The 22,559-nt window shown below is 36.2% G+C and overlaps 1 protein-coding gene across 11 annotated transcripts in view; it reads left to right on the top strand.

Moving 5' to 3' along the window:
- FAM135A (family with sequence similarity 135 member A) overlaps positions 1–22,559 on the top strand; it is a 120,501-nt gene that overhangs the window by 67,668 nt on the left and 30,274 nt on the right. For all 11 annotated transcript variants that reach the window (XM_036871253.1, XM_036871256.1, XM_036871252.1 and 8 more), the window contains 3 exons: positions 3,893–3,942; positions 9,535–9,690; positions 21,821–21,894. In XM_036871253.1, the coding sequence (XP_036727148.1) occupies positions 3,893–3,942; positions 9,535–9,690; positions 21,821–21,894 (280 nt within the window). The remainder of the gene's footprint in view (positions 1–3,892; positions 3,943–9,534; positions 9,691–21,820; positions 21,895–22,559) is intronic.

Raw genomic sequence — 22,559 nt, 5'->3', positions numbered from 1 at the left:
TTTAATGTTGAAGTTTTTATTTAAAACTGGAAATGTTAAATGCAAAGATTTCTTTGGCTTTTAACATACTCATTTTAGAGTTCCTACAAAGAGCACTTTTTGGAAACCATGTTCATTGCCAGAATTTGTTGGTTTAATGGTAATGCCTAAATTTGTTCAAAGTCAGTTTGTCTTTGGGTAGGGCTAAGGATAATAAAATGTGGTTTTAAAAACTGAAGCTAATTTCATGCATTGTAGAATTAAAGAGAGAAGCATCTTTAGTATCTGGCTTTGTTTTTTGAGTCAATTTGTATTTATTTTTTATTGTTCTAAGTTTAAAAAGCAAAATACAGTAATATCAAGTCACCACTATCCAGATATGTTACACATTTGAAAGGAAATATTGTGATCTCATTATTTTATTGATATATTTCCCTATATGTTATAGACTTTTGTTCTTGAACAGCAATAGTACTTAATTTATTATCTTTCCATAAGTATATTGAAAGTTTTTACTTGGCGTTGAATAGACCATCACTATTACATTTTTTAAAAGTTACGAAAAGCTGTAGAAATAAAAAATAAAATTAAATCACAGCATTTGTTTCTCAGTTTTCAGAAGTATGGATAAAAGGAAATTAAGGAGCCAAAATCTTTCTCCACATTTCTCAAATGAAAACTAGCCCAGAAATACTTAAACTGGGTCAGTTTTCACTAAAACTGTGAAGCGAGAAACTTATCGTCTTATCAGGAAGGAAAAAAGAAAGGTTGAAGATTTATTTATGATCATTATTTTAGAATATAATTTTGTATTCTCATTAAGTAACTTAACTATAAAATTAAAGAATTCATGGTGTGACATTATGGTCGTTTATGACATGTTTTGTGTTCTTTTTAGCAATAAAAATATACTTCTCATTAACTATTGTATTGTCAGCCTATCAATTTAGATGTGAGCATGCTAAATAATTTTAAAAAACGCTGCTCATATAATAAGGCCTATATAAAGAAGGGCCCAGTATTTGGTTGGGTGGGAAAAGACTTGATTCAAAACTAAAACATAGTGAAGTTAGTTAAATAACACTTTTTTTGAGATATCTTTTATCCTTAACTCCTAGCAGTGTATTGGCATTATCTGAACTATGCTATGAATATCTGTTGAATGAATGAGTAGATGAGAGGGTGGATAGATTTAGAAGATAAATTTAAGATACATTTACCTTTCGACCTAGCAACTCCATTTTTGTTCATCTGTAGCACGGAAAGGAGTACTCGTATGTAACGGTATATGTACACGCATGTTGATCACAGTATTCTTAGTGGCAAAACACTGAAAACAAAGATAAATGCCCATCATTCAGCAAAGAATGGACTTTGAGGTACCCACACCAAGGGATATTATGCAGCCATTTGAAAAAAGTGCTTTAGGGCTGCATATCCCATTTACATGGAGTACTGCTGAGAGACAAAAAGCAAATTGCAGCAGGTTTGTAAAATACACCCATTTTTGTAAAACAGTGACTCCAGCTCTCATATATGTATACATTTGAAAATGTGGAAGGATGTGTTCTAAGCTGCCACCTTCGATTAGCAGGAGGAGCCAAGTTAAAAAAAAGTTTGTAGGGAGTTCCCTGGTGGCCTAGTGGTTAGGATTCCAGGCTTTCGCTGCCATGGCCCGGGTTCAGTCCCTGGTTGGGGAACTGAGATCACACCGCATGACGTGGCCGAAAAGAAACATTGTAAGAAAATAACCTGTATACATTTCTATAAAATTGTATAAATAGATATATAGGCATTTTTAAAAGAAAAATTAATTAAACTCAGTTAAAATCCTAAATGATGTTGAAATCATTTCAACTCAAAGGTTTTGAAGTTAAGTTTTGCATTTAAGCATCCCTGAAGGTGTTTGCATTGAAGTAGCTCTCACGAACCATAATGCAAATGGACCAGTTTCTGCGCTTAGGCTCTTGTATGTAAAGATGAGAAAAGAGTATCAAAACTCTAGAAAGTTTATTTTCATTTTTTAAAAATTCATAGGTAGGATATGTAACCTACTAAGACCAATTCTGCTGATTTTCTTCTACCAAAGGAAAACATCATGAGTGATGTGAAAACAGATGTTGGCATATGGAAGTTATGATTTTAATACAGGGTCTGCCAGATATTTTCTTTTTTTTTTTGGAAAACCTAACCTTAGAAGCCACTGATTTACCTGAGGGTGAAATGATTTTTGAAATCTCATCAGATTTCTTTAGTTATCAGTGGGTTATTTATATATTTTGTGAATTACAAAACATTTGTGTGTCCTCCTGGTTTTAATTACCAACAGAGTGTTTGTTGTTCCCATCATAGCTTGGTTGTGTTCAGCACATCAGTGTAACTGCTTATTTTATCAAATTTAAATGCTTATCATTCTTTTTATCAAGTAGTAAACATTCAGTGTACCTTACGAGACAGTGAGCTGGTGAATGAATTCAGGGATGTCACAGAATGTATTCTTGCTTTTGTGTGAGAATGATCAGTTAAACTCCCTTACAGCAGCAAGATTATGAAATGTTGTGTGCTGACCCTATGCTGTTAGAGTTCTCTTAGGAGAACTCATTTTAGTTTGATTTCTGAAGAAAACCTGAGTATATCTAAACATGGTATTTCAGGCTTTAGCGAAATGTCTTCCCTGCAAAAAGTAACTAATAAGTCTTCTATTCTGTTAGTTTCTGTACTCCTTTGTAAATATTACCATTTTGATTGTAAATTAATCTGCACCCCCCCTTTGTAAATGGTTGTAGCATACATTAAATAAGTCAGGATTATATGGGAAAAAATTGCCTCGGTTTTAGACTGTCTGATAGAAAACTGAATTTATTAAACTAAAATATAAACTTACTTTTTGTCGAAAAGGATTTTGTCATTCATTTTCATTAAACAGCTTATATTCCAGGCATACTTTATATATGTTTTGGTTATAAAAATTATTTTGACTTGAACTGTAGCTACTGTAAAAAGCGAAGCTTTTGTAAAAAGTGAAGCGTGTACATATGTAATACAAAATACTAAGATCACTGGAATTTATAATGTGTGAAATGCAATAAAACCTTAGATGTATGTTTTATCTTTTCTGTGATGCAGTTGTGCAAGTTACTCGAGGTATATAATCAGTAGTTCCGTGACAGTGTTAGCCTCTTATGAGAACAGAAACCCGCTACTTAATACAGGCATACCTCACTTTATTGCGCTTCACGGATACTGTGTTTTCCACAAATTGAAGATTTATGGCAACCCTACGGCAAGCAAGTCTGTTGGCAGCATTTTTCCCAACAGCATTTGCTCACTTTGTGTCTCTGTATCACATTTTGGTAGTTCTCTCAATATTTCAAACTTTTTCATTATTATCATTATTTTATTATGGTGATCTGTGATCAGTGATTTTTTTATGTTACTATTGCAAAAAGATTACAGCTCACTGAAGGCTCAGATGATGGTTGGCATTTTTTTAGCAATAAAATATTTTTAAATTAAGGTATGTACATGGTTTTTTTAGACATAATGCTATTGCACACTTAATAGACTACAGTATAGTGTAAATGTAACTTTTATATGCACTGGGAAACCAGAAAATTCATGTAATTAGCTTTATTGCAGTTTTCACTCTTTTGCAGTGGTCTGGAACCGAACTGCAATATTTTTGAGGTATGCCTGTAATCAGTACATAGAATTTACTAATTATCACATTACCTGCATGATTAACGTGTTTAGAAAAATATATTACATTGAAATTTAATTCATTTAATATAGTCCGGATATTTTGCAACCTTCTGGTTTTTTAAAGGTAATTTAATTTATTTCTATAATTTCAAAAACAGTTTACAGAGCTAACATTGAGATACTTCCTCCAATTACTCTTTACTCCTTTCAGAGGAAATGGATGTGGAAGCGCGACTTACTGAATTATGTGAAGAAGTCAAGGTACTTGCATTTTTAAAATTCACGTTACCAAGTTATTTGAGTGGATTCTGTTTTCTAAGTATTTTATTGAAGAAAATATTAATTTTTTATCCTTTCTAAAATGCAAAGATAAAATTGTTGATCTAGGTAGAAACACAACTTAGTTGATCAAACAACATTTGACTTGAACGTGAAGTTAAATTATCTTTAAAATGTATATTATTGTGCATATAAATGAAATAGCAAAGACAATTAACTGATCAGAAGTGTCCTTTTTCTCTTATTAGTTCACTCAAAGAATTTCTGGAAAAATTTTTTTAAGCATTACTTAAACTTACATATTTTTGTAAAGTGATATTGTTTAGAAATGAAAGTTTATTTCAAGAGATCAGTTTGTCTCAGACCATTTTTCCACTAGCTCATTCTTGCAACTAAATTGAACAGATTTTTATTTTTCCTTTTTCTTCCCCATGGAACTAAATGTTTTGACTATTTTAGGATCCCTATGTATTTTACTCTTGTTTAGCTATGTTAATGGAAGAAATCGGAGACATGAATCAAACAAAAATATATTGACTTCGGGTTGTATTTCTGTATGTAAATTTAAATGAGGACTTGACCCCTTTGAAAAAGGTATTTACCTTCTCCTTGTAAAATTATACATAGGCAGGGTAGACAATTTTGTGTACTATCCTAGAGGCTTTCCCCACGGTTCAAGTAAGATAAGTGTTTTCTTTAAAAAAATCACTAATGTCATTATAATAGTTGCCCCAAAGAATTATATACGCTTAGAAATAATCTTAATAAGATGTTTGCGATTAATATGGGAAAAAAAATCTACAGTGTTTCACTGACATATTAAAGGAAGTTTGGATGAATAAACATTATGATACTCCCAGATGGAAAGGTGAATGATCTCTGAAAGATCCAGTTTTTCTCAAGTTAATAATATTAATGTGTCTATATCAAAATCCTGTTGGAAACTTTAAACTTATGTTAAAGATCACTTAAAGAAAGGTAAGGAAACTAAGAAAAACTTTTGAATAATAATAATATAGAGGGACTTGCCCAAGTGGATGCTAACATACATATATATAAAACTACAGTTATGGAAATAGAGTAGGACTTCTCTAAAAGACTAGAAAGACAAATCAATGAAACTAAATAGCACTGAAACAGCCACTAAATATGTTTAAGAATTGAATATATGATAAAATATCGCAAACATTGGGTTACATAAATGGTGTGGTAAAATACCATACTATAGAAGCAAATTCTAAATGAACTTGAGGAGTTAAATGTCCGGAAAAATATGGAAGATAAATTTACATATTCGTGTATATATAAACAATCTGATCTTAGGATATGAAATAACTTTTTCAGAGTAATAGTAAAAGACAAAATAAGGTATTGATGATTTGAAACTTCTTTAAAACAAAATAAAATATAAATAAGGTTGAAAGGAAGCAATAAACTGGAAGAAAATATTTACAATACTTAAAAGTGGCAAATGATTAATACTCACAATATATAAAGAGGTCCTATGTATCAGCTTCAAAACACCCCCTGGGAAAAAGGGATATGCATAGAGGCAATGTACAAAACGCAGTTCTTAGCAGAACAATTTAGCTACATGGGTGACACTAAGTCTTACTGAAAACCAGGGAAATGCAGATTTAAACAATAAAAGGGTTTTTGACCATGAAATTTGCAAAAATGAAAGTGACTGCTAATCTGCATTGTTGATAAGGGTGTAGGGAAACTAGTATCTGCCTATGCTGTTGGTGAGGGTAGAAATTGGTACATTTTTTTAGGTCACTTCATCAGTCTATTCTGAAAACATCTATTAAAAACACATGCTCTGCCACAAAACAGTTTTTATTTAGGAATCTGTCCTGCAGAAGTGCTAATACATTTCAACAGACATAAAGAATTATCAGTTCCCATGTAGCCATTTGAAAGGATTAGGCAAGCCTCTATGCATTGACATGGATTCTTTAATTCAAGATATATATATTCAACTATGATGCAAGGTACTGTTTTCATGCTGAAAAGCTCTCTAGGATATATTAATTGAAAAAATAGGGACTTCCCTGGCAGTCCAGTGGTTAAGACTTCGCCTTCCAATACGGGGTGTTCGGGTTCGATCCCTGATCCGGGAGCTAAGATCCCACATGCCTCAGGGCCGAAAAACCAAAATGTAAAACAGAAACAATGTTGTAACAAATTCAATAAAGACTTTAAAAAAAATGGTCCACGTCAAAAATCTTTAAAAGAAAAAAAAGAAAAAAGAAAAAATAAGTTGGAAAAATATGAGTATGATTTTTATATGTTAAAAAAAGCTCTGTATGTATTTGATCATATTTGTGTGGTTAGATTACATATAAAATATTTGAAAGGATATATATACACACATACATATACATTTCAAACTGTTAACAAAAATACAGAAAACAATAGCATGAAGGATGGGGCTGTGAAGGAAAAGTTTTATTCTTTACTCTATATCCATCTGTACTAAGTGTTAAAACATAATACATATGTATTCAAATATTACTAATAAATTTTTATGTACTCGTATTTAATTTCAGTATTTAAATGGACGTCATAAAATTTAACGTAAACTAGGGTAAACTTTAACAGCAGATAGAATACACAAGAGGTGGAATAATATTTAAAGAGGTCTTACAAATCAATAAGAAAACCTGTTATTCCCCATTTTTCATATTAGTATAGGTTAGACACCAAATTACAAAAACTGCTAATAAGTATATGAAAAATATTTAATTATCAAAGAAACAAAAATTTAAATATTCTGACGTCATTTTTAACCTAGCTGTGATTTTTTGATAACAGCGTAATGCTTATTGAGATGCGGTGAGATACAGATTCTCGTACCTCGTAGATCTTTCTCAGAGATTAGTTTGGCAGTATGTATCCAAAGCCAAAAAGAGTATTTCTTCTCAATTTACACCAAATAAACAATCAGAGATTCATATGTAGTGTAATTTATAATATTGTAAAACATTAACCTAAATAAATCCCCAACAGTAGGACAATGGTTAAAGAAATCATGGGACACTCATAATCTAAAAAAGTTGTACAACCTTAAAAATGTTGCTTTCAACAAATGTTTGATGATGTAGGGAAATGCTCATACTGTGTTATCCAGTGAAAATGGCATAAAGCTATATATGATTCTGGTTTTTTCCTCTCTATAACTGAAAAAAATTGAAGACTAAAAACTAAAATGAACTTTATTTTTTTCTTTTTTGCTTTCCCCCATTTTCCAAGTCTATTAAAGTAAGCACCATTTTGTAATCAAGCAAGGTCAGTGAATGCTATGAATAGGACAAAATAATGAATGTTATTTGAAAAAAATATATAAATGTAAGGTCTTATTATTCCTACATTTATACATATAAAAGATCTTGTCAAACTTAATTCTGACTTCCTTTTTAATATAAAAAAGAAATGATTATTATTTATATTTTGACACTTACTGTAAAGAGTTATATAAACCAAAGGAGTAATTTGTTTATACCTGAAGGGATGCTTTTCCCAATAATGAAAATACTAAAAGTCCTTTCTCAGAACCTTGGTGCCATGATCCCTGAGAAATACCATTAATAAATACAAGGTATCTAGATAGCCTTGCTCTCTGGAGGAGAATTAGTTCTACTTGTGTGTAGATTATACTAGGTGTAGCATTGCTTGCCTTACGTAGTGCTATTTAATTACTGTCAAATACTTATTCTAGTCTTCTTTTCCTAACTCCATTAAAATCATTCTTGAAACAATACTGCAGGTTTCAGCTTCTTTATAGTACATTTTAATCTTTTGTGTGTCCTTAGGAGACATGAAAAACTTGTTAGCTTCATTTCTAATAACATTTATAGACCATTTCCTGGGGCAGAACACCTCTGTAGAATTTCTGTGTATGTTGATGAATCAGTACTTATCATCTGTTGACTCTATTAGCTTCCATTCCAGAATTCTGGAATTAGTCAGCGTTTTCTGAGTTTGTCCTTGTATTCTGGGAGCTTTTTCCTTATCTGAGGCCTGTAATTCCTTATTCATTCATTCATTTATTCGTCCAGTAAGTATTTATTGAGTGACTACTGTGTACCGGTAACCAGGGTCACAAAAGTGAATAAGACACGATCCCTTCCTTTCTTGCTAATGTTGCTGAGTTTTTGTTTTAAGTGTTCTCTTAGTTAAGAAGATAAATGGAAGCTTGGTTTGGGTTGGGGAAGAAAAGCCTGCTGGATTGAAGACTTCAAAAAGAAGCCAATACAAACTGAGAGAAAGAGGGTCATATGTGATAAGCAACATTTGGGGGTTTTGTTTGTTTTTAGAAAGGGAGGGTGCAGTGCAGTTTGGGACACATTGAACTGTCCAAGTACAGTCATCCAGTAGATGCTGGATCTAGAGCTCAGGGAGATGTGATCCAGAGCCGTAAATGAGGCCATCATTGGTGTGTAGGTGGGAATGGCTGTCAGCTTCAATCTGAGCAGACGACTTCTTCCGTCTTTACAGTAGGAAAATGAGATCAGCACCCATGTATGTATTTAAAGTAGATTTCTTAGTGTTACTAGTAATTAAAGACAGATTTTTGCATCAAGATACTACCTCCCTGAAGACTGACTGTTGCCTCAGTGGATTGAAGAAGAAAAGCCTGTCCTCGTGATAAAAATGCTTGACCAAAGAGAAACATCATTCTGATTTATAGTCCTTTGTTATGCTTTGTTTAGAAGTTCTTATTTTATCAATTCAAGAAAACCAAATGCCTTTTAGAAGATTCTGCATCTCATTCAGTACTCTTAACTTCCATCATCAGTTTAGGTGAATATTTAAATAAATGGAATAATTTAATACCACTATTAGAACACTCATAATAGTATATTATAATCGTTTACCCACTTTTCTTTCCTCATTAGACTGCAAACTTTTCATATTAATCTTGGTGTCTGTAGAATGTAGGCCCTAGCACGTAAAATGTGCCCAGTAAATACTGGGTGAGTGAACTGTTAGAAAAGAGAAGGAAAGAAGTGTTCGACAGCTCTATGAAAGGATTCCCGCAAGCAAAATAAAATCTAGGAGCACAGGTGTGAGGGCAAAGCAGTACTTTAGAGAGTGTCTCAGTCCTTTCCGAGGAGTTACGGATCTTTTAAGTACTTTACTTAGCTGATGGGGAAAAAAATCAGATTTTAATATTTCATCATCTTTCAAAATTTTTATAACTTTCATCATGATTTGTACATTGTGTTTAAAATTCCCAGTATTTTAGTGTTTGAATTTGATCATGTGCTATAGAATCCTGATTTGTAACTTTAGACTATGATGTTATTTCAGTAACAAGATACCTCCGGTATTGAAATATTGGTTAAATGGTCGAAAAGTGCTGTAGTAACTATCAGATAGAAAAAAGCCATGGGTCAGTTGGTCTCTCTCTACACACACATGCAAGCGCACACACACACATGCAAGCGCACACACACACACTTTTTAAAACTAAAAATTTGCCTTTGTATTAATATTCTCAGTAACATATATAGATGTGTTATGGTAATTCTCAGAGAGCAGTAAAGGTTTTTTTCCTTGTCATTTCAGAAAATAGAGAATCCTGATGAACTGGCAGAACTTATAAATATGAATCTCGCACAACTTTGCTCACTTCTAATGGCTTTATGGGGACAGTTTCTGGAAGTTATAACACTACATGAAGAGCTAAGACTATTACTAGCACAAGAGCACCATACTTTGAGGGTAAGTTTTAAAAAAGTGATGTTAGAGCATTTTAATGAGTACAGTAAGTCCCCTACGTATGAATCTTCAAGTTGTGAACTTTGAAAGATGCGAACACACGTTTGCGTGTCCAATCACGTAAGTTAGTTCACATGTCTGGCTACGTTGTCACGTGCGTGCATCCTCTACAGGTGGTTGTGCTTTTGTGTATTTTACTGTACTGTACTGTATAGAATACAGTAGTATAGTATCTTTATTTCAAGCGTAGGATGTCCGGAAGCAGGTGGAAAAGCAGCGGTGATGTAGCTGGTACTGCTAAGGAGCACCAGCTGTTGTACTGTACTACTGTACTTTTCAAGGTACTGTACTGTAAGATCAAAAATGTTTTCTTTATTTTTTGTGTTTGTTTTTTATGTATTATTTGTGTGAAAAGTACTATAAACCTATTACAGTACAGTACCATATAGCTGATTGTGTTAGTTGGGTACCTAGACTAACCTTGTTGGACTTACGAACAAATTGGCCTTCCGAACACACTCTCGGAACAGAACTCATTCGTATGTAGGGGACTTACTGTGTCGCTTTCTATTTCTCCCTTTAGATCTGTTGATATTTGCTTAATATATTCATGTGTTCCGGTGTTGGGTACATATATATTTACAGTTGGGAACTCCCTGGCAGTCCAGTGGTTAGGACTTGGCGCTTTCACTGCAGTGGCCTGGGTTCAGTGCCTGGTCAGGGAACTAAGATGCCATAAGGTGCATGGCACAGCCAAAAATAAATAAATTAGGTCAAGTTGATTGATATGGTTGTTGTTTAATCAATATTCTGGATTAACTTTTTTTTCCTGTATCAGTATTTTAAAGACATACCTTTATCATCCATCCTCCATAATCTCGGATGAGAAATCAGTTGTCATTTATATTGTTGTTTCCCTCCAGCTGCTGTTATAATTTTCTCCTTATCTTTGGTTTGCAGCAATTTGACTCTGATGTGCCTTGTTGTAGTTTTCTTTATATTTATCTTGCTTGTAGTTTATATATTTTCTTTATATTTATCTAAATATATATTTATATATTTTCTTGGTATTTATCTTTATGTTTATTTATCTCATGATTTGCCGAGATCCTCAGATCTGCAGGGTGATATTTTTATCAAAATCTTAGCCATTATACCTACAGAATTTTTCTGCCCCAGTTTTCCCCTCTACTCTCTCTCTGGCACTCTGATTTCACTTATGTTACACTATTTGATATTCTTTTGTTTCTTAGTAGTTTTTCTCTGTGCTCTTCAGTGTGAATAATTTCTGTTGTTCCATCTTTGAATTCACTAACTCATTTCTATAGTGTCTAATCTGCTCTAAATCTTGTCTCGTAAAATTTTCATTTCAGATATATACTTTTTACTTACAAAATTTGCCTTTGGTTCTTTTCTTTTTTTGATAGTTTCATTTTTCTGCTAAGGTTCCTCATCTCTTCATTCGTTACGACCAGCTTCTCGCAGTCATTGGCCAGTTTATACTTGTGGCTTGAAAGTACTTGCTGGACTTCTGGCTTCTGATCCAGCTTTAAGAGGCTTGGACTTCATCACTCCCTTTCTAACAGCAAGAAAAGAGCTGAACAATCCAAATATCCACACATCTTTTTAGGTCCATTAGAGAACTGAGGCCACAGGATAAACTCCTGACCCCCAAACTGGAGAGATGGCTAGCCAGTTACAGAGAATCACATCTTACCAAAGCAGAAACCAACCCATGAACGGAAGTCACCAGGAGCCAGTACCAGGAGAGCAAAACTTAAACTGTAATTGATGAATTTCTGGAGGCTCAGTGTGAACAAGCTTGAGTTAATAACTCCAGGAGGGCCCAGTCTTAGGGGACACCCACACTTCTGTGGGTTTTAGCTCCAGGAACCCTACCAGGTTCACATACTTCAAATCAGAGTAATCCCCTCGTGCAGGGAGAGGGGGAAATAGCCATTTGTAAATACATCCAGAGCATTCTGTCCTTCTTAACAAGACCTTCCTCCTCAGAAACTGTCTTTCTAGAGTCCAGCTGACCTGGGGGACCCAGCTCAGGCCCTCTATAGCCTTTCACTTGGGGGAAGGAAAATACCCAACTTATACATTATTAGGGATTTGCAAGTTAAAGCAACAGTGAGATACCGTGCACACCTGTAAGAATGACTAAAACTGAAAACTCTGACAGCACTAAATATTGGTGAAGATGTGGAGCAACAGGAATTCTCATTCATTGCTGTTGGGAATGCAAAATGATACAACCACTTTGGAAGACAGTTTGACAGTTTCATATAAATCTAAACATACTCTTACATAATAATCCAGCTAACATGCTCTTTGGTATTTACTCAAATTAGTTAAAAACGTAGGTCTACACAAAAACCTGCCCTCAGATATTTATAGCAACTTTTTTTTATAATTGCCAAAACTTAGATGTCCTTCATCAGGTGAGTGGTTAAACAAACTGTTGTATATTTACACAATGGAACATTTTTCAGTAATAAAAAGAAATAAGCTATCAAACCATGAAAAGACATAGAGAAACCTTAAAAGTATATCACTGCTAAATGAAAGAAGCCAGTCTGAAGAATTACCTACTATATGATTCCAATTCTATCACATTCTGGAAAAGGAAAAACTATAAATAAATAATCAGTGGTCGCCAGGGGCTCAGGGGGATTGGGGGATAGTCTAGTGGGTGGAGCATAGGAGATTTTTAGGGCAGTAAAACTGTTCTCTATGATATCGTAATGGTGGATACGTGTCACTATACATTTGTCAAAGCCCATACAATTCACAACAACAAGGGTGAACCTTAATGTAAACGATGGACTTTAGTTAATAATAATGTATCAATATTGGTTCGTCAGTTATAACAAATGCATCACAGTAATACAAGACGTAAATAATAGGAGAAACTTGGGGGCTTGGGGTATAATTGGAACTCCCTATACTTTCTGATCAATTTTTCTCTAAACCTAAAACTGCTCTGAAAAACTTAGTCTATTAAAGAAAACTTTCTAGTGTGCTTCATGGTTGCTTACCTTCTGAAGCAGAGTATATGGAACCTAATTTAACCCTTTCAAAGTGACTTAGTTATCATTATGAATCTTGTGTAATGTGTTCTGCTTGAATAGTACACTGGTGTCCTGTGCTCTCAAAATGTCTGGACAGTAGATCCTCCATTAGAGAGGCCCAAGTTATATTAATTTTTTACTTATTTTGTCTGCTTTTTATGGGAATGGTCTAGGTTTTCTTTAAGGGGGGCCTTTTTGTTTCAGCATCAAGTTCTCATTTCCTTTGCCTAGTATACTTATGTATATTTAATGCCTATATATGCTATGTATACTCTAATTCTCCTTTTCCCTTGGTTTCATTTGCTCTTTAAAATGTACTGTGGATTAAGAAACCAAATAACTTAAACCAGGAGGAGTTGTATCTAATAGTAAGCATAAATCAGGTTTGTATAAAAAGAACTTAAAGAACATTTGTTCAGATAGCCTCATCCACCAGAGGGCAGACAGCAGAAGCAAGAAGAACTACAATCCTGCAGCCTGTGGAACAAAAACCACATTCACAGAAAGACAGACAAGATGAAAAGTCAGAGGGCAATGTACCACATGAAGGAACAAGGTAAAACCCCAGAAAAACAACTAAATGAAGTGTAGATAGGCAACCTTCCAAATAAAGAATTCAGAATAATGATAGTGAAGATGATCCAGGACCTCGGAAAAAGAATGGAGGCAAAGATCAAGAAGATGTGAGAAATATTTAACAAAGACCTAGAAGAATTAAAGAACAAACACCTAGAAGAATTAAAGGACAAACAAACAGAGATGAACAATACAATAACTGAAATGAAAAATACACTAGAAGAAATCAATAGCAGAATAACTGAGGCAGAAGAACGGATAAGTGACCCAGAAGACAGAATGGTGGAATTCACTGCCATGGAACAGAATAAAGAAAAAAGAATGAAAAGAAATGAAGACAGCCTAAGAGACCTCTGGGACAACATTAAATGCAACAACATTTGCATTATAGGGGTCTCAGAAGGAGAAGAGAGAGAGCAAGGACCCGAGAAAATATTTGAAGATATTATAGTCTAAAACTTCCCTAACATGGGAAAGGAAATAGCCACCCAAGTCCAGGAAGCGCAGAGAGTCCCAGGCATGATAAACCCAAGGAGAAACACACTGAGACACATAGTAATCAAATTGACAAAAATTAAAGACAAAGAAAAATTATTGAAAGCAACAAGGGAAAAACGACAAATAATATACAAGGGAACTCCCATAAGGTTAACAGCTGATTTCTCAGCAGAAACTCTACAAGCCAGAAGGGAGTGGCATGATATACTTAAAGTGATGAAAGGGAAGAACCTACAACCAAGATTACTCTACCCGGCAAGGATCTCATTCAGATTCGATGGAGAAATCAAAAGCTTTACAGAGGAAGCAAAAGCTAAGAGAATTCAGCACCACCAAACCAGCTCTACAACAAATGCTAAGGAACTTCTCTAAGTGGGAGACACAGGAGAAGAAAAGGACCTACAAAAACAAACCCATAACAATTAAGAAAATGATAATAGGAACATACATATTGATAATTACCTTAAATGTAAATGGATTAAATGCCCCAACCAAAAGACACAGGCTCGCTGAATGGATACAAAAACAAGACCCATATATATGCTGTCTACAAGAGACCCACTTCAGACCTAGGGACACATACAGACTGAAAGTGAGGGGATGGAAAAAGATATTCCATGCAAATGGAAATCAAAAGAAAGCTGAAGTAGCAATACTCATATCAGATAAAATAGACTTTAAAATAACAAATGTTACAAGAGACTAGGAAGGACACTACCTAATGATCAAGGGATCAATCCAAGAAGAAGATGTAACAACTATAAATATATATGCACCCAACATAGGAGCACCTCAATACATAAGGCAACTGCTAACAGCTCTAAAAGAGGAAATTGACAGTAACACAATAATAGTGGGGGACTTTAACACCTCACTTACACCAATGGACAGATCATCCATAATGAAAATAAATAAGGAAACAGAAGCTTTAAATGACACAATAGACCAGATAGATTTAATTGATATTTATAGGACATTCCATCCGAAAACAGCAGATTACACTTTCTTCTCAAGTGCGCACAGAACATTCTCTAGGATAGATCACATCTTGGGTCACAAATCAAGCCTCAGTAAATTTAAGAAAATTGAAATCATATCAAGCATCTTTTCCGACCACAACGCTATGAGATTAGAAATCATTACAGAGAAAAAAACGTAAAAAACACAAACACATGGAGGCTAAACAATACATTACTAAATAACCAAGAGATCACTGAGGAAATCCAAAAATACCTAGAGACAAATGACAACGAAAACACGACGATCCAAAGCCTATGGGATGCAGCAAAAGCAGTTCTAAGAGGGAAGTTTATAGCAATACAGGCCTACCTCAGGAAACAAGAAAAATCTCAAATAAACAATCTAACCTTACACCTAAAGGAACTAGAGAAAGAAGAACAAACAAAACCCAAAGTTAGTAGAAGGAAAGAAATCATAAAGATCAGAGCAGAAATAAATGAAATAGAAACAAAGAAAACAATAGCAAAGATGGATAAAACTAAAAGCTGGTTCTTTGAGAAGATAAACAAAATTGATAAACCATTAGCCAGACTCATCAGGAAAAAGAGGGAGAGGACTCAAATCAATAAAATTAGAAATGAAAAAGGAGAAGTTACAACAGACACCGCAGAAATACAAAGCATCCTAAGAGACTACTACAAGCAACTCTATGCCAATAAAATGGACAACCTGGAAGAAATGGACAAATTCTTAGAAAGGTATAACCTTCCAAGACTGAACCAGGAAGAAAGAGAAAATATGCACAGACCAATCACAAGTAATGAAATTGAAACTATGATTAAAAATCTTCCAACAAACAAAAGTCCAGGACCAGATGGCTTCACAGGTGAATTCTATCAAACATTTAGAGAATAGCTAACACCCATCCTTCTCAAACTCTTCCAAAATATAGCAGAGGGAGGAACACTCCCAAACTCATTCTATGAGGCCTCTATGAGGCCACCATCACCCTGATACCAAAACCAGACAAAGATAACTCTAAAAAAAGAAAATTACAGACCAATATCACTGATGAATATAGATGCAAAAATCCTCAGCAAAATACTAGCAAACAGAATCCAACAACACATTAAAAGGATCATACACCATGATCAAGTGGGATTTATCCCAGGGAAGCAAGGATTCTTCAATATACGCAAATCAATCAATGTGATACACCATATTAACAAAGTGAAGAATAAAAACCATGTGATCATCTCAGTAGTAGCAGAAAAAGCTTTTCACAAAATTCAACACCCATTTATGATAAAAAGTCTCCAGAAAGTGGGCATAGAGGGAACCTACCTCAACATAATAAAGGCCATATACAACAAACCCACAGCAAACATCATTCTCAATGGTGAAAAACTGAAAGCATTTCCTCTAAGATCAGGAACAAGACAGGGATGTCCACTCTCGCCACTGTTATTCAACATAGTTTTGGGAGTCCTAGCCATGGCAACCAGAGAAGAAAAAGAAATAAAAGGAATACAAATTGGAAAAGAGGAAGTAAAACTGTCACTCTTTGCATATGACATGATACTATACATAGAGAATCCTAAAGATGCCACCAGAAAGCTACTAGAGCTAATCATTGAATTTGGTAAAGTTGCAGGATACAAAATTAATGCACAGAAATCTCTTACATTCCTATACACTAATGATGAAAAATCTGAAAGAGAAATTAAAGAAACACTCCCATTTACCATTGCAACAAAAAGAATAAAATACCTAGGAAGAAACCTACCTAGGGAGACAAAAGACCTGTATGCAGAAAACTATAAGATACTGATGAAAGAAATTAAAGATGATACAAACAGACGGAGAGGTATACCATGTTCTTGGATTGGAAGAATCAATATTGTGAAAATAACTATACTACCCAAAGTAATCTACAGATTCAATGCAATCCCTATCAAACTACCACTGGCATTTTTCACAGAACTAGAACAAAAAATTTCACAATTTGTATGGAAACACGAAAGACCCTGAATAGCCAAAGCAATCTTGAGAACAAAAAATGGAGCTGGAGGAATCAGGCTCCCTGACTTCAGACTATACTACAAAGCTACAGTAATCAAGACAATATGGTACTGGCACAAAAACAGAAACATAGATCAATGGAACAGGATAGAAAGCCCAGAGATTAAACCCGCGCACCTATGGTCAACTAATCTATGACAAAAGAGGCAAGGATATACAATGGGGAAAAGACAGTCTCTTCAGTAAGTGGTGCTGGGAACACTGGACAGCTACATGTAAAAGAATGAAATTAGAACACTCCCTAACACCGTGCACAAAAATAAACTCAAAATGGATTAGAGACCTAAATGTAAGACTGGACACTATAAAACTCTCAGAGGAAAACATAGGAAGAACACTCTTTAACATAAATCACAGCAAGACCTTTTTTGATCCACCTCCTAGAGTAATGGAAGTAAAAACAAAAATAAACAAATGGGACCTAATGAAACTTAAAAGCTTTTACAAAGCAAAAGAAACTACAAACAAGACGAAAAGACAACCCTCAGAACGGGAGAAAATATTTGCAAACAAATCACCAAAGGATTAATCTCCAGAATATATAAACGGCTCATGCAGCTCAATATTAAAAAAACCAAACAACCCAGTCCAAAAATGGGCAGAAGACCTAAATAGACATTTCTCCAAAGAAGACATACAGATGGCCAAGAAGCACATGAAAAGCTGCTCAACATCACTAATTATTAGAGAAATGCAAATCAAAACTACAATGAGGTATCACCTCACACCAGTTAGAATGGGCATCATCAGAAAATCTACAGACAACAGATGCTGGAGAGGGTGTGGAGACAAGGGAACCCTCTCGCACTGTTGGTGGGAATGTAAATTGATACAGCCACTATGGAGAACAGTATGGAGGTTCTTTAAAAAACTAAAAATATAATTACCATATGACTCAGCATTCCCACTACTGGGCATATACCCAGAGAAAACCATAATTCAAAAAGACACATGCACCCCAATATTCATTGCAGCACTATTTACAATAGCCAGGTCATGGAAGCAAGCTAAATGCCCATGGACAGACGAATGGATAAAGAACATGTGGTACATATATACAATGGAATATTACCCAGCCATAAAAGGGAATGAAATAGTGCCATTTGCAGAGCCGTGGGTGGATGTAGAGACTGCCATACAGAGTGAAGTAAGTCAGAAAGAGAAAAACAAATATTGTATATTAACACATATATGTGGAACCTAGAAAAATGGTACAGATGAACCAGTTCGCAGGGCAGAAATAGAGACACAGGTGCAGAGAACAAATGTATGTACACCAAGCAGGGAAGGTGGCGGGGCGGGGGTGTGGGATGAATTGGGAGATTGGGATTGACATGTATACACTAATAGGTATAAAACGGATAACTAATAAGAGGCTGGTGTATAAAAAAATAAAATAAAATTCAAAAATTCAAAAAAGGAAACATTTGTTCAGTGAACATTTGTGAGGTGCCTTCTTTCTTCAAGGCAATATAGATAATATATCACATATTTAGACTCTGCACTACAGATTAGAATCTAACCTGGATGAGCATGTATAAAATTATTATAGTAAATATTATAATAATATGTGATTAATATATTAAATTATAATAAATTTAGTTATATTAATAACGACTTATTAAAATTATTATAGTAAGCATTATTTAGCCATTTAAACAACATATTAGGGTGAACATAGATAAAGGAACATTTAACTCTTTAAAGCAGTATAAACACCCATTTTGAACCCTTAAAGCCTTTTTTTTTTAACGTCCTAGTTAAATTTTGAATAGTTGATATTGCCAAATAAGTGGATTTTTTAAAATTAGGGTACATACTCAACACTTGTCTTACAGATATATATATACCAAAGTATTAATATCTGTTACTCATATCCTGAGTTTGAATTTGTAAATTTGACATTTTTTTCTATGCATGCCTTTTGCCCAGAATTAAGCTGTGCTGCCATCAGGTGGCAGCGATGCCTTAGTTATGGCCTCACAGTGCTGTTGCCAGCCTTCTTCCTCACTGGTTGCCGCTGCCCGGAAATCAGGGCAGGAGAAAGTTCAGACAGAGAACCTCGTCTGGGAGCAGAGAGGAAAGGAAAGACTTTATGATAACAGGGAGTCTTAATGCAGAAGGGAAGGAAGGGGTCAGTGGTTGGAGCACAAGTCTTGACCCTTTTCTCAAGTCTTTGTTTGAATCCCATGTGTATCGCGGCCCAGCTATGTTGTCTTGCCTCGCTTGTTAAATGAACATATATCCACTTCATAGGGTTTTTATATGGTTCAAATCAAAGAATGAAACTAAAGTGCTCAGCCCGGAGCCTGGTAGGGAGGCTGCTGTCCAGAAATGACGGTCCTCATTGTAGGGATCAGGGAAGGCGGGGAGGCAGGCCCAGCTGCAGCCGCAGGAATCCAGATGACTCCAGGCTGCATTTCTTTACACTTTACAGCCCTCGGGGGAAACACCTCTAACAGACAGACAGACAGGCAGGCAGGCAGATAAGTTTTCCTCATGTCTCCCTTAGTGTTGGAGAGGAAGAAGGGGCCGTCAGCAGCATTTGAAGGTGAAGACAGTTGCATCCTTCCCACAGACGTTTCGTTGCCCCCTGTCAACTTGTCCCTCTGAAGACCCAGTCTCACCAACTCAGGGAGACAAGCTTAGGAAGTCAGAAACTCAACTGGCTATAACTTGATGACCTATAAAACGTTTCTCCAATTCACTTTCCTTTTTTTTTTTTTTTTTTTTTGGCTGCATTGGGTCTTCATTGCTGCACGCGGGCTTTCTCTATTTGCGGTGAGTGGGGGCTACTCTTCGTTGCGGTGCACGGGCTTCTCCTTGTGGTGGCTTCTCTTGTTGCGGAGCACGGGCTCTAGGCGCGCGGGCTTCAGTAGTTGTGGCATGTGGGCTCAGCGGTTGTGGCTCGCGGGCTCTAGAGCGCAGGCTCAGTAGTTGTGGCACACGGGCTTAGTTGCTCCGCAGCAGGTGGGGTCATCCCGGACCAGGGCTGGAACCCATGTCCCCTGCATTGGCACGCAGATTCTTAACCACTGCGCCACCAGGGAAGCCCTGAGAAGTGTACAAATTTGTTTAATATAAGTTTTATGTGACAAGGTAGCCTTCATAAGGAAATGAAGACCCAAAGAAACAGACCTGAGTATTTTATGATAGGCTTGATGAAGAGTTGAGAGTTCATGGAGGAATATGATAGGTTAAGGAGTATAAGTAATTGTAGTAAACCGAGGGAATTTATTAGCAAGGCCTGTTTGTAGGCTTCTTCTTGGCATTCCTTTGTTTTGGAAGATAGGAATGGACGTTCCATTCCTCTGGGTATAGTGAGGGCACCTCTCACATGAGGGTTTTATGACCTGTTTTAGGGGAGAAGGGTTGGTGAGGAGGTCAGCGTAACTTTCCTGCTCTTCCTTTTCTTAAATTTCTTCACCTTAAGATATTCAATGTGCCAAGGTGCCGTAATTTGGGGTAGCATGTCCAGAACCCCATCACCACCAGCCTCTCCTCTCTTTTTTAAAATACAAGGGGGAGCGTACAATACATAATTTTCTGCATTTGGCTTTTAAAATATTTGACTCTTTTTTTGAATATGTATTTTTTTGGGGGGGACTACGTTAGGTCTTTGCTGCTGCCCGCAGGCTTTCTCTAGTGGTGGTGAGCGGGAGCTACTCTTCGTTGCGGTGAGTGGGCATCTCATTGCGGTGGCTTCTCTTATTGTGGAGCACGGGCTCTAGGCGTGAGGACTTCCGTAGTTGTGGCGTGTGGGCTCAGTAGTTGCAGCACGAGGGCTCTAGGCCATGTGGGCTTCAGTAGTTGTGGCGCGGGCTTCAGTAGTTGTGGCTCATGGGCTCCAGAGCGCAGGCTCAGTAGTTGTGGTGCGAGGGCTTAGCCGTTCCACGGCATGTGGGATCTTCCTGGACCAGGGCTCGAACCCGTGTCCCCTGCGTTGGCAGGTGGATTCTTAACCACTGCGCCACCAGGGAAGCCTCTCATTGTACATTTAAAACCAAAGACCCCTAAGTTGTATTTCCCTTTAGAAAGAAATCTTAGGTGTAATATAATTCCAAGATGTAATATCATTTCTCTCTCCTCCACGTACCCTTCAAACAAAATATCTTTTCCATCCCCTTACTGTTGCTTCAGTTGCTCCAGTAGCTGACAAAGCCTTTTCCTGCATAGTTAGAAATGAAAGGGTCAGAATACAAATATGATGGAAGAAATATTCAACTAGATTTGACCAGTATTTACCAAGTACTTGCTTCTGTAACATACGAAGGCATATTTTGGGGGGATGGCAAAGATCATCCAAAACACAGTTCCTGCTCTAAAGAACATTACACATTAGGAGGGGGGACAATTCACATATACAGTTATTTTAAGAAAAAACGTGGTGAATGCTACAATGGTAATTGTAATAGCTTATATTTATAGACACTTTCCAGATTAAAAACTGCTATCAAATACATTATCTTGTTTATTCTTTGCAATAACCCCCTATGAAGAATAAGTATTAAGTGTGATTGAAAAAGAGTCATCGGGGCTCCAAGGTGAAACGCCGAAGGTCACAGAGCCAGGGGGTCCACCGTCAGCTCAGCTGGTGCGTACTGGGATGCCTGGCACCCAGCAGCGGGGAGTGCTAGCTGGTCCCACCGTTCTTCTGTGCGCTGGGTGCTGTTCTTGGTGTGGGGATGTCGTGGTAAATAGGACACACAGAATCCCCATCTTCAAGGAGGATGAATGGTGGATCCATAACATAAAACGAAATTTCTTACCTACATTCTGTTCTTTCTTTTAACTCTTGCAGTAAGTACCAAAATACAGTGCTTTGGCGACCCTGAGGAGGGAGAGTACTTCTCACAGGGGGTTTCTTTCCCTGCCACCCATTTCCTGATTGACTTTTTAAATGTGCCATGTTATTCATACTCCCTTTTGGAATTTTCCAGGTGCGCAGGTTTTCTGAGGCATTCTTTTGTTTTGAACATCCAAGAGAAGCTGCCATTGCATACCAGGAACTTCAGTGAGTAGCATAAATCCAAAATTTAAATGATTCTACTTCCTTTTACCTAAGATATCATCTCAGAATTTATCAGTGACAGAATATACAATATTTACAATGAAAGAAATTAGGAGAATTTGACGTTTAGAAAGCTCCTGTTTAGTCAAATTGCATTTAATCTTACGCATTACTTCACTAAAGACCCCGCCCTTACATAAAGAAGCGCACTGCGCCGCTACCCCTCCCCACACAGACCTGCCCCACCCCTGGGAGTCCCTGGCCCCAGCCTTCCACTGGGCCATCTTGCTGTATTTTTATCTTCACAGGTCAGACTCTCTTACATTTATCATTATGTATTACGTATTGTCGCAGGGAGTCTGACTGGCACCTCCTGCTGTCATGTAGGAGATTTACAATTCAAATATCCTGAGTAGATGCCTTCCACTTTCCCTACTGAGTACATTTAGATCTGGTTTTCTTTGGCTTTAAAGAATATTTTGAGGACATTATGTTGAGTGAAAGGAGTCAGACATAAAAGAGTAAAGAATATACGACTCTGTTTATATGAAGTTCTGGAACACGTAAGACTAAGGTGAAGAAAGTCAGAAGAATGGTTGTCTTGGTGTCGACTTGGGCTGGGAGTTTGCCTGGAAAGACGTGAGAGTACTCTCTGGACAGGTGGAACA

The sequence above is a fragment of the Balaenoptera musculus genome, chromosome 12 (genome assembly GCF_009873245.2).
Source record: "Balaenoptera musculus isolate JJ_BM4_2016_0621 chromosome 12, mBalMus1.pri.v3, whole genome shotgun sequence".
NCBI classification, from domain to species: domain Eukaryota; kingdom Metazoa; phylum Chordata; class Mammalia; order Artiodactyla; family Balaenopteridae; genus Balaenoptera; species Balaenoptera musculus.
This window is presented reverse-complemented; position numbering and strand designations above follow the sequence as displayed.